The sequence below is a fragment of the Ceratina calcarata genome, unplaced genomic scaffold (assembly GCF_001652005.2).
Source record: "Ceratina calcarata isolate Rehan_Ccalc_2016 unplaced genomic scaffold, ASM165200v1 scaffold153, whole genome shotgun sequence".
NCBI lineage: Eukaryota > Metazoa > Arthropoda > Insecta > Hymenoptera > Apidae > Ceratina > Ceratina calcarata.
In genome coordinates, this window is record NW_017136528.1 from 190,912 (window position 1) to 203,278 (window position 12,367).

Below are 12,367 nucleotides of genomic sequence, written 5' to 3' on the forward strand. Positions count from 1 at the left end.
CTCTACAAGAAAGGTTATATACAATTTTTCCGTAGATTCAACGGTTTAGGAGTAATTAAGGAAAAATGAAATTTTTTTCGAAAAGTTCGCCTTTTCGACGCTGGGATGGTCGGATTTTGTCAACATCAATAAAATGCCAAATAATCATACGTAACTCGTTAAATATCGAAATCAGAAGGAAAACAACTTTTATTTGAAGCATTTTTCGCAATTTTGATAAAAAAAAATGTCATCCGCGTCAATACTTAATTGGATATTTCCTTCTATACTTTTTAGCACGTAGCTATTTATTATTAGCATTATTCTTCCGACGTCTGATTTCTTTTTAATTATAGGAAATGCGTTTTTCTAAGGTACATAAACTTTTGGGATTGACTGTATAGCCAATGCATCCTTAAAGACGCAATCATTTATCTGCAACCATGCATATAACAGGTAAGATTTATGATCGACTCAAAGACACTAAGTGGATGTTTCTTATAGGAAAAATTTGTACATTTGGAATCTCGAGACGACGGAGCTGGTAAAAGTATTGGACGCTCATTTTGCGAGGATTATTCAACTGGAAGCGCTGACTGTTGGAAACTGGAACAGCGTGGTAACGTCCAGTATTGACAGAAGCGTGAAAGTCTGGAATATAAATAACATTTTCGAGCAGGTCCACGTGATAGACAGACACGAGTTACAGATCGACATGATAAGGTACCGGGTTTTATTCAAACATGGGTAAAAGCAGGTTTTACTTTTACCGTTTCTTTCTGTGATCGAAAGTCTGGCGGAGAAATGCAATTTGGCGGCTATCGTGACCAGAGACTGCGTAGGGATTTGGGACTTACAAACGGGGAAGCTGATCTCGAAGTTGGCTGATAGCCCTTTGGGCGCGATTGTCACACATGCATGTATGACACACGATGGGAAGTCAGTATCATATTTATTAATCGTACAAAGATAGCCGAGGATCTTAGAAAGATATTACGACTCTCCTTAGAATATCGATGAATTTTTTGTCACAGTTCTCGTGTTTCAGATATATCGTCTCGACGGAGTCGGGGAACGTGTTGATTTGGAACAGAATTACGGAGCAGGTGTTGTTCAAAGAAGAACAACAGCACGTGAGGCAGTTGACGTTGGTCGAAAGTTCGACGAAATTTATGGCAGTTTCGAGGCCGAAAAATCCTGCTGGTGTCGAGAGTATGAAAACGATTGCTACTCTATTCATGCGAACCATTCCTGGTATTACCGATGACAATTGATGATAAATAGCGCACTACGTATTTCCACTGGGGCAATTTATTAATTCTAATTAACAGATGGGAAAACCGTGTTCACTCTGGAGTATTTAGTCAGAAGTCAAACGGGCACGCCGTTCCGAAACGTCGTGATTACTTCTGACAATTCTTTCTTAATTGCACCAGCGGCTGACAAGGGTAACAGAGATTGCATTATTATTTATAATGCGAAGACAGGCGCGTTATTAAGCAAAGTACCAGTAAAATTGCCGGGATTTAAAGTATGATCAGATAATTTCTAAAAAATCTTTTAAACGCAAGTGAATTTTTCTTGAATTGATTTATATTTTAATAGGATATTCTTTGCGTCATTCCTATGCCAAATAAACCACATTGGGTAGGAATAATCGGGTCTGATAAGGGTACTATCTTGGATATCAATAAGAAGAAGTTTATTCGTACAATTCCAAAATGGAGTGGGAATATTAGCAAAGATGGGAAATACACTTTATACGCACCCAGCAGGTAGCTTCTATTTTCACTAATTTTTATCAGATCCTGATTATCATTTGAATTTCATAGGGGCGGTTTAGAACTTCTGGAGTTAAAGAAAGGTACCACAGTGAAGGTCTACATTCCAAAGGTGGCTGAGGGTGTTTTCACTGTAATATCCATGTTTAATCATACAGATGAATATGTTCTCTATTATCACAGTGGAAGGAAGACTATACGTGTGTTTAGGTGAATACGAAGAAGTCTTAATTAAGAAAATCTACAAGATCTTTTAATTTATTTAATTCACAGATCGTCGGACTGTGAAATGATAGCTAATTATAGGGTTCAAGCAGAACTGAGTGCCATCGATAGCACGTATGATGGTAAAAGCATAGTATTGGGAACTGTTGATGGTTGCGTGTCTGTCTTAGCTATTGCAGATCCCAAGAAGGAAGAGATGAAGGAGTATATTGCAAACCTACCATCTCGAGACGAAGATGTAAGTATGCACAAAATCATGCCATTAACTGAAAAACAAAAGTTTTGAAAAAAAATTAAAGAAGCTACAAAGAATGCACAAAAAGCATTTCATGTTACGTTTGTTTTATTTATTGTACTTTCTATTGCACCATGGGTTTGTCAACTATGGGCGCAGGTTAGGGTAAACACTTGCCGCGTTGTTTACTAAGAACATTCAAGGTATATTATTGAGTATTAGAAATCGAGGATATCGATCGACTGATTTTGAAAGGATTCTGGATTCCCGGCGACAATGTTTTACAATAGTTTCCCTTTAAGTTTACGGTTGTCGCACGATGTCCCGCTCAAAGGCTAAATCAATCGGAAACATGTATATAAGCGGACAGGTTTCTCCATGGAGTTAGAAATAATTATAAATTTTAATAGTATCGTTGGGATTTACCTTCTGTCCTGTCGTTACGAAAAATAGAAAATTGCACACACAACACGGATAACAAACTCGAAACGTTCTCACTCAAAACACTGAACCACGATATAATTTCTGTCTAGCTTTGCTTTGCCTTTGGTTATATTCTCGCTGCTAACTTGATAAGGAAAGTCACTAAAACCGGGAAATTTTACTAGACAATTGTTAATTTGATTGGGTAATCGCTTGGAAACATCGATAACAATTGTTAATATTGTTTTTACAAGCTTACCTTCATATTATGAACCACCTTGCAAAATTCATTTATCTAATCGACTCAATATCGAATTTATACAATGTATTAAAACAAGATCGTTGATTATAATTCCTGGGTCATCAACATGCTTTTCATGAACAGTTTGTGGTTTATTCATTTTTTAAAACAATAATAATACTTAGAAAGCAATTATGTCTCTTGGTTTAAGGTAAACGTGACGACTGATATAATATTTATTTCAGTGGAAAAGGAAAACTGAAAAGCAACGCGCGGCAATTAAGTTCAAAGCCGCTGCTCGAATCGCCAGAGTAACTTATGACTTAAATGCGATTATACGAAACACGAGCGTAGCCGAGACGATCGAGGAATTAGATGAAAACGTGGAATAAGGATTACTTCCCTCAGGAAAATTTTTTTCTGTTATAGATGTGTATGTAGCATAGCGTGGATTTGTTTTCGTCTCGTATAAATAGGATTAGCATAAGCGAAAGGGCAATAAACTGTGAATGTTGATAATAGAATTTATATTACATTTATTCGCGTCTTTTCATGTAATTAATTTTTATAATCTTTCTTTCTCTCTTTTTTTTTTGTTTCTCTTACATTTTTCTCCGCGTTCGACAAAATCAAAGGGCACGAGACGCGTTCCGTTTCATCATCGCAGATGAAAGTACCCCTAAATGCATCATTAGAAGACCGGTTACTCTTGCACAAACCGAGCGCGTTGTTTCCATCTTAAATAACAATTTTTATTAGCTCGCTTTGTGCAAGAGAGTACCTACTCGTTTTCATCTCGTAATGTCGTACCGTGACCGGAGACGTCTCATGCCGACGCAGGCGTGACGAGGTGATAACTGCTTTTCGTTTACAAGTTTCGACAGATCGACAGCGCTACAATGAACGACTTAAAAAAGACAAAAAAGATAGGGAAACAAATAGTATTACAATTACAGCGAGTGAACGCAATATTTCAGTCAGTATCGAAGTTTAATGATTGGCGTATGAAAAAATTTGTTTCGTTGATCGATTTGTTGATTCCTTATTCACTCACATTGTATTAATAGCTTTAAAAAATATATGTTGAACCGTTTCATACGGACTTGAATCAGACCACGATGACCGATTGGTATAGTTTTAAAAAGGTCGACCCTCATATGGCAATCGAATCGTGCTATCATCGCGTATATTAATGATTTGTAAACTATTAAACGTATCTCGTAACAATGTTTAAACTAAACTAAAACACACCTGCATCAGAGCACATGTATTGAACCGTAGTTCCAGTTGAACGTGAGCTTGTACGGCAGCCTTTTAAATTAAAATAAACAGCATCTTTCCGCTCGTCAAGGATCGATGCTTTTCGTTTAAAAATCGATTACGGCGCGTTTCTTTTTTTCTTTTCATCGGTTTGCAAAATGCTGCGCATACAACGTATGTTCAATGCGTTTTGGTATCTGGTTTATAATCCCGATAATTGATAACTGTGGCACTCCGATTTCGCGCAGTGCTCGTTCATTCAAATTAATTTGAATTTTATCCTATGATGCTGATTTTCTCGACAGGCTTATCTAGTGATCGTTTGTTTTACTCTTTTTTTTTTGTTTCGTAATTATTCTGTTACCGTCATTTCCTACTTTTCCTCAAGGACTGGAACTTCTGTGAAAGCATGGTAGCTTTATTTGTCGTATAGTGCCTTTTTTTAGTTTTTATTGCATCGCACCTCCTTTTTGTTTCTGTTGTTGTTGCTGTTGTTCTCGTTGTTGTTGCGCTTGTTGGGACGCCTCCGTATCTTTAATGTGTTTTTCCACCTGCGGAACGAATGAATCCATAAATACTTTATCGAAAATTCCGATGTCTCCCTATTTCAAAGATATTTACCACTTTTTTTACATGCTTATATGCCCCGGATTCCGTGTTTCCATGTACATTGTCAACTTTGTATGGCGGTCTAATCGTGACATTGTCGAATACAACGATGTTTGCCCCGCTCCACGTGATTTCTGGGATAGTCTTTGATATGGTGCTGAAGAGTTTCTGTCCTTCTGGAGATACTCCGGCCTGCAGAGCCATTACCAGTTTCTTCTTCTCTTCAATTTGATTACGTACTCTTCTGTTCAGCTTTTGCAAATTAAGGCTTTGTGGTGGTTCACTAGTTGTAGGACTAACTTCCCGCTTGACTTGGACTTCGGACACCAATGATAAATTTACTATATGCACATCGTTTAAGGTCGGTGTCCCACTTGACGATGGACATTCTAATTACCATTAGTTAAGGAATTGTCATTGTTAAAGCTAAATATAAGTTAGTAAATGATCCTGTCGTAAGAAAGAGGACCTAGACATTGAAATAAATTCTCAGGTTGTAAATAGGTTTTTAATTTTCTTCTAACGTTACTAAAAACCCGACAGCTCCTGTACACCATTTTCACGGTTAACGAAGGCGAAAGTATTCGCACGATATGTACGTGCGTATTCGAGTGAGGAGCAATAAAGCTAATGAGAAATCCAGCATGGTTGATTGAATGACGAAACTAACCTGAACAGTGTGGCTGGTTAGGTGTTCGCCAAATAATTGACAAGCGGTATCGGGCGTTTCCCATACGAAATCGCGAATTCCACCGTGACGGCCGTACGCTGAAATTTGCGAGGCCTGTCGTAGCTAACTGCAAAGTTATTTACACCGCGGCAATGTTAACCGAGCGACGGATGACCGCTGGCACGGGATCTATCCGTCCGACGCGGGCGTCGCTTCGCAGGAATTCACGTGAAAAGGATACTCAGGATTAGCATTTTAGTCTGTGGATCGAATGCTAACACCTCGCCTTCGATCTCCTCCTTGTAACAGGTTTTACAGGCCACCGTACTCCCAATGCTGAAACAATCGTTGGCGCCGGCCATTTTTCACTACGAACTCGAGACCGCGGACTCCCTATCGCCATCTGTCCCGATTTCAAATGTCCCACGAAATTCGTGCCATTTTGCGCCATTTCTATTGCACCCGCAGACACGGATCATCCCTCGGTGGAAGTGATTACAATTACTTGGAAGACAAAAGAGTCGAGCTGTTAGGATTGTTGTTGTACCGGTCAGAAATTAGGTGAAACATTTCATTACGGTTGTTTCTTTTTCTTATCTTTTTATTCGGTTTGATTAGAACTGCTTCTTAATGTTCATCGAGGGAAGCTCACATTCTCTCGAGTTAAACTTTAATTCATAATAAACAAACGTACCCTGCCTCACCCGAAATATTAACTAATTTATGTTTATTGTTATTATACGAGAAATGATTTTTGATACACTTATCTTTTTGAAATAAAAGTAAAATCAATATCTTATCAGGTTTCAGAGATACTAAGAAATCCGTAGAAACATTTTTACCTAAGGGGTTAATCATAGTGAAATCTCTTTTCATTGTGCCGTTATCAGGGTTATAATGATTGTATTGTCGTCTCCAGCATGACATACAAATGTAAAGGATTAAATCGTTTATTCAGTTGAACACCAACTGATAATTAACGTTTTTGACTGACTAATTATGAATTAATATTCCATTAACTTAAATGTAATAATTTCTTATTAAATAATTTTAGTTCATAATTGGAGAATGCAGTTCAGATTTTGAATCGTTAATTGTTAATGGGGTAATTAAAAAATTAGCAACTCTGGAAGATATATACTGTATCCCCGGATTAAACGATCTGCACGATTATGTTCTATGAGTAAAAATAAAAAAAATGTTATATGAACATTAGCCTGCAGATGCTTTATAAAAAAGTTATAATAAAAAGGTGAGTCCAAGTCAATCTCGATATTCTGTTACTAATTCAACGGCCAGATCGTTCCTCTCTGTTCTCCGGGAATATATCAGAAAGAAAGTTCATTACTCGTAAACAATGATGCCTTTGTTCCATCATTTTTATTTTCGTATTTTCAAATTGCCAGCATCAGTCAGTTTCGGGTAGGTTCGGGGTGACTCGTCGGTCATCGGCTTGGCGGGTAGTTAGTCGCGTGGCGCGTGGCTCCGTCCGCGTTCAGTTTATACATGCCTCTCTGCGAGCGAAGGTCGTAGCGGAGCTATCATCGAGTATACAACTATTTTTCGTGTTCCCGAATTAATAACTTTTCCGGAGAGTGTGTGGTTGCTAATTGTGAGATCAGACAACTAATACAGCATGGTTACCAGTGATTCTGTTGCGTGTATCTTCGTCACATCGAAGTCTACATCGAGGTATGTCATTCATTACACTTGCGACGTCTCTTACTCTATCAATCATATCATATCATTAATCTAAATTATAATATTTGAATTGATGATAGTTACTATATGCGATGACATAATGTCCTTTTTCTCACAATCTGTCCAGCTTACTGAAAAAACTTGCCATTTTTATAAGTAAAACTATTTTAACATCTAATTTGGCAGAAAGAAAATTTTCATTTCAGTAGCGTTCAGTAGAATCTCCACATTGCTTTCTAGCATTGTATTGATATTCTTTCTAGTAAAAGAATATGTAATGACTGGTCATAGAAATTAGATTTATTGAATTCTGAACGTCTGCGAGAAATTCCTCATTCATTCGGGATTTCTTTTATTGTGTCCTACGAGAAAAAAAAAGGGACATAGTCTCGTGGGAGTTTGGTCTGCTTTTATTGAAGATAGAGTGGTCTTTCGTAGAGCTTAGCTTGATACGTAATGCAATATCTGGCGACTGACATTTATCGGTAAAAAGCTTTTCGGTAAATCTGATGTCACATAATGTCGCGGATAGGTTAATGGATACAGGGGACGTTAATACGTGTGATATTCGATACGAGTTACTCAGGGTTCCTTTGATTTTTCCTTAGATATCATATCAGCTCCCTTTTCGATTTGACCTCCAGTAACAATTTCCTTTTTTATTTACCCAATTCTGTAGCATTAAATATTAAACCCAATACATGAGGTAGCATCATTTTAAAAATTGGATAGATGGACTGGAGTATTGGAAGAATTTGAAATTTAAATATGAATGGCTCGGCTATTTGGAATGCCTGGAACTTTCAAGTCGCCGTGAAAAAATTTTTGGGGTACGCCGCACCGCCCAAGGCATTGAATTCATTGAATAAGAATTCCCGAGAAAAAATACACCAGTTAAACCAGCGAAGAAATTTGAACTGAATTCGAGCTAGTGAACCTGGAAGGTCAGTTGTAAATAATGCGTACAATTCCACGTAAATTATTCTCGTTGAGTCATTATAACGCGCAATATATGTACACGTACACCTATGCTATTCTTGCAACGATGTAAATTGCATGATTGTAAAGATGCAAACAAGATTTCAATTACGTGCAGATTCACAGACCGCCGAGATTGGTTCATTTGTCATGTTAGCGTGCTAATTTTGTTTACAAATTCTTCTCTCGAAAACATCGTTAAAAAAATTATTTCCAAGTTTTCTCTTTCGACAATTTTCATTCTGCAGATTCCAATTGTCTTCTTTTTCTTTTGCTGTGAATACTCCTAATTCAAGCTTTCAATAGTGTTGTCCTGTACGTAAACAACCCTGTTCCTGGTGTAATGGCTTGACCGTAGATCGACATGCATCATTTGTGTTTACGTGAGACGGGAACGTCTTCGCATAGATAGTTAACCAGAACGATTAATGCTTCTGAGCGTTCAATCAATTCCATTGTCATTGTTATCCAAACGTAAGCACGGCAATTGCCATTCGACGTACGCGTTTTCGATAACATCTGACGCCCGCATCTCTTGCCTCCGATGCTCTAATTCGATGAGATTCCGGCCTGCTAGACCACGTCGTCGAGCCATCCGGCAGAGCTCCGGGGTGAAACGGGAGATATCCGCGTGGCAATCGTCGGCCACATGAACGCCCGACAAATGGGAAAATAATGCATATCGGCGGTGGGTGTGCCGCTTCTCTGCAGATGTATAAATCATTCGCCACCCGTGTTTCTCCGCGCAATAATGGAATTCTCTTAGTTCTCACACGACAAATAAATTTCTTGTTTACGCCTTCGGATCTCCATAAACGGACGGAGACACCGGGACGCTTCGCGGCGTCGATATTTTATTGCGTAGACGTGCCGTTGGTCGTTAATTCAATGGCTGATGGGAATCGCGTAATCCTGCTATCAGTACGAGTATATTGTTCGATTACTAGTAATGTGCGTACACCGTCCACGTGTGAAGCGAAGAGCGTGCTTTATTTGAGACACGGAAACGGTTTTAGTGAGTTCATAGAAAACCGTAACGCCTTCCTGTTGTTAATCAAACGCACATCACCTTCCTCTCGTAATAACCGATAACGAACCGATTTCTGAAATAATGCGGCCAATTCAACAATCTGCAGCGTTTCAATAATATCCGGCGCCGCACTGATAATAATAAAAGTATTCAAGTTTTATCTAACGAGCCTTGAAATTGTTTTTTTTGCATGGCCGCATTTCTTTGGCTGGATAAAAAGTATACACAATAGTAATTATAAATGGCTGTCGGTTGTTCACGAGGCGAACTGTTTAATTCCTGACCAACGGGTTTCTGTTTATTCTCATTCACAATCGGAGAAACAAAAAGGCGTGAAAGGACACAGCTTCGAAATTGAATTTGCACTTTGCTAAAAGTAAAAACTGGTTTATTTTATGAAATAAAACGAACGGGAAGTTTGCGCATCGATGAAAAAATGCTGGATTTTCGCGCGGCGCGAAGAGTTCGTTTCACGGGAGACGGACGTAGCTTTTTGCCATCGGTTCAATCTATCATGTTGAGTTTTTTTCCTGGTTTCGATATCCGGACTTGTGTAAAGAGGAATGCACCGTTTCGGAGGCTCGTAAATAGAATCGCGCTTGGACGCGTGCTGGAAACGCACCATTGCGGTTTGGGTGACATAAATCAAGGGAATTGCAGTATTGTTTAACGCCCTTTTCCCCGAAAACTCGAACCAGGTCAAACTGAGAAAATTTCTTTGACCCTACCTCTTGCCAGCCACATTCCTGATGGGCATCCTCATTTTATTTAACGGTGAATTACTTGTCATTTAAATAAGAAATACTTTTCAGTGATTAATCTTCCAATAAACTTGGAATTCCTGTTATTATCATAAGTCCTCCCATTCAATTAATCTAACCGCGATTACGCTCCGTTTGTTTTGCTAGTTTGCGTTAGGATTTTATGTAACGACGTGCATCGTGCGCGTTACGTGTTTGCAAACGCGCTACAGTGATTACGGATGGTTTGTCCCGCGAGCCACTGAAAATTCAAACGTCGCGTCCCCGACAGAGAGAGGCTCTGCATAGTCCGTGTCCTATAAATACTCGGTTATTGCAAACACGTGGCACTTGTTTAGATGCATAAATTACAGTTCGTTATCAAAGTTCTAGCGCCTACCCCGTGAACCGGCCTGTCAAACGGATAGTAAATTAAGTTCATCTGAAAACTGGTTGTCGACTTCATAAATTGATCCCTTTGAAACTCGAGCGGCCGTGTGTACGATCCTCTCAATTCTCGAGTCTATTAATTTACGCGTTACGGTAAAATTTTCATCGGAATTTAGTTAAACTTCTAAATCTTCAGTCTCGATGAATTACGGCTTATATACATTATCGTATGATTTTCATATTTCAATACTACTTTCTAAAGTTCACCCTATCAATTTTATTTGATAGCTTATACATATACAGTGAAATCCATAAATATGTGTATTTAAAAATTGATTGACTTTTTTATTGTTGGACTTAACGAATTAATTTTGTTTTCACAAATCATGTAATCATCAATTGATGTATTTGGTATTTCATTCTAAGTAGTTTTATATATTCCATGCAGCATTTCGAATTTCTTCATTTTGTTAAAAATGCACAAAATCCGCAGTCTAGTGATAGAAATACATTATTAGGCAGTTATAATTAGACAAACGAGTAATATCCTTTTGTAAAGATGATTTAATGTGATATGTGGATTAAAGTCTCATCAGAATCAATATGTGCAATCAAAGTACTATCTATATAATAAAAAGAGAGGAATTAAGTTCAGAGTGTCATCAGATGAAGTGAACAGATCGAAGATCAACTTAGCTCAATTACTCCCAGCTGGAAATATGAAAGATTAGATATAGGGAGATAATGAGAGAAAGAAAATGAGATAAAGAATTCTAATTCTTAATGAAAATTGAATACTAGAAATAAAGATTCTTCTATTTCATTCTTTCATAATCGAATTAATTACTATATAGAAGCTAATGAACCTTCACTGCAAGAAAGCAATCTCCGCTGATTAAGTTTTTGTCATACATTATAGTACATATGTATATTACATAAATATACATTAGTAATTTCATCTCAACACCTAAGGAAAAAATTACATCGTCAAGTGGAATATTAAAAATGTTATTCAGTTATTTGTAGGTTCCTCTGTAATTCTCTGCAAGACTTGGAAGACCAGGTTTCTACGTGCTAACATGATTTTCTTATCAACAAACGTTGATCATTTTTTTAATAGTAATCGTGGCCATCGGATAATGCGACTGAATTATTTGCTCGCGTTTTTCCGGATCGTTATCGAATGCCATTAGCGTTACTTACCTCGTGTATCCGTCAGATCCCGAGATATCATTGACCGAAAAAGCGTCATCGCACCGCCAGTAGACTCGTGTCATCGAAGATTCATTTCGCTTAGCCGAAAGTTCGGGCTTCGTCTGGCAGCGAGCCCGCCGTGTATTTTCAGGGCATAGGAGACCCGGTCGATCTCTGTTTTGACTTGTTGAAAAACGGCCTCTATTTGTATCTACGTAACGTTTCGCCTATTTTCGATGTGGGCGGCTCCACTTCGTTCCTCTGTATCTGTTCCTCTCAAAGAAACATTTGATCTCTTTTTTTTAGCTTGGAAGCGAATCTAGTTTAATAAATTTCTCGTAAAGCGTGTTAACAGACGTACTGCGAGGGCGTAAATCATTTTGAGAACACAGTTACGGTTTACTAATCGGAAGCTGGTCTGGTTAGAAGCTTATCATTAAATGCATTCCAATTGAGAACTAATTAAACCTTTAGCACGGAATTCAAGCGAATCTCGTTAAAATTTCTCGAACGAGCTATTCAGGAAGTTCGCCGACCGAGTCGATCCCGTGATTATTGCCGAAGTCCGTGAGGTTTCCGTGCGGGACCTGTACGATTGTAGTTTTGTAATTAGGTGTGGGGCAGACTTAGGGAAAAGTTCGTGGGTACAGTTGTAGCCGTTGCGAAATTTTTGTTAGTACTGGCTCAACTACGATGTCTGAGGTTTGCTCGATCGATTTCGATCTTGATTTACCGGGCCACGTTCCTGTTCACGGTGATGTCGAACTTATCGCAATTATCGATCTCGTGTTCAGCACAGAAAGCCAGTTTATTATTAACACTAGATTGCCCAAGGAAGTAATTTTGACTGGTTTTGGGCAAATGTACAAATAATAATGCATAAATTATTTTTTTTCCCAAGTGAAGTAAAT

General features: G+C 38.3%; 4 protein-coding genes across 12 annotated transcripts in view; 2 read left to right on the top strand and 2 right to left on the bottom strand.

Moving 5' to 3' along the window:
• Window positions 1-3,014, bottom strand: part of Nipped-A (Transcription-associated protein Nipped-A) — a 24,232-nt gene extending 21,218 nt beyond the window's left edge. Inside the window, exon 1 of one of the 2 annotated variants that reach the window (XM_018036666.2) lies at window positions 2,647-3,014. The gene's annotated coding sequence lies outside the window, so the exon portion shown is untranslated. Of the gene's footprint in view, window positions 1-1,747; window positions 1,894-2,646 lie in introns of those variants that run through there. The other variant, XM_026819508.1, reaches the window with a different exon arrangement.
• Window positions 1-3,408, top strand: part of LOC108632238 (NACHT and WD repeat domain-containing protein 2) — an 11,608-nt gene extending 8,200 nt beyond the window's left edge. For both annotated transcript variants that reach the window (XM_026819509.1, XM_018036670.2), the window contains 8 exons: window positions 484-702; window positions 772-918; window positions 1,028-1,233; window positions 1,311-1,510; window positions 1,585-1,754; window positions 1,812-1,970; window positions 2,034-2,223; window positions 3,130-3,408. In XM_026819509.1, coding sequence (XP_026675310.1) covers window positions 484-702; window positions 772-918; window positions 1,028-1,233; window positions 1,311-1,510; window positions 1,585-1,754; window positions 1,812-1,970; window positions 2,034-2,223; window positions 3,130-3,276 — 1,438 coding nt within the window. In that variant the 3' untranslated portion in view covers window positions 3,277-3,408. The remainder of the gene's footprint in view (window positions 1-483; window positions 703-771; window positions 919-1,027; window positions 1,234-1,310; window positions 1,511-1,584; window positions 1,755-1,811; window positions 1,971-2,033; window positions 2,224-3,129) is intronic.
• Window positions 3,409-3,855: 447 nt separating this feature from the next.
• On the bottom strand, window positions 3,856-5,809 carry LOC108632233 (protein LSM12 homolog). Its single transcript, XM_018036663.2, has 4 exons — window positions 5,665-5,809; window positions 4,766-5,142; window positions 4,608-4,695; window positions 3,856-4,543 (listed from the first exon to the last, which is right to left on the bottom strand). Exons 1-4 carry the CDS (start codon window positions 5,783-5,785, stop codon window positions 4,518-4,520), a joined length of 612 nt encoding a protein of 203 aa, XP_017892152.1. The 5' UTR covers window positions 5,786-5,809; the 3' UTR covers window positions 3,856-4,517.
• Window positions 5,810-6,920: 1,111 nt separating this feature from the next.
• Window positions 6,921-12,367, top strand: part of LOC108632242 (pyroglutamylated RFamide peptide receptor) — a 59,470-nt gene continuing 54,023 nt past the window's right edge. For all 7 annotated transcript variants that reach the window (XM_026819516.1, XM_018036677.2, XM_018036678.2 and 4 more), the window contains exon 1: window positions 6,921-7,115. The gene's annotated coding sequence lies outside the window, so the exon portion shown is untranslated. The remainder of the gene's footprint in view (window positions 7,116-12,367) is intronic.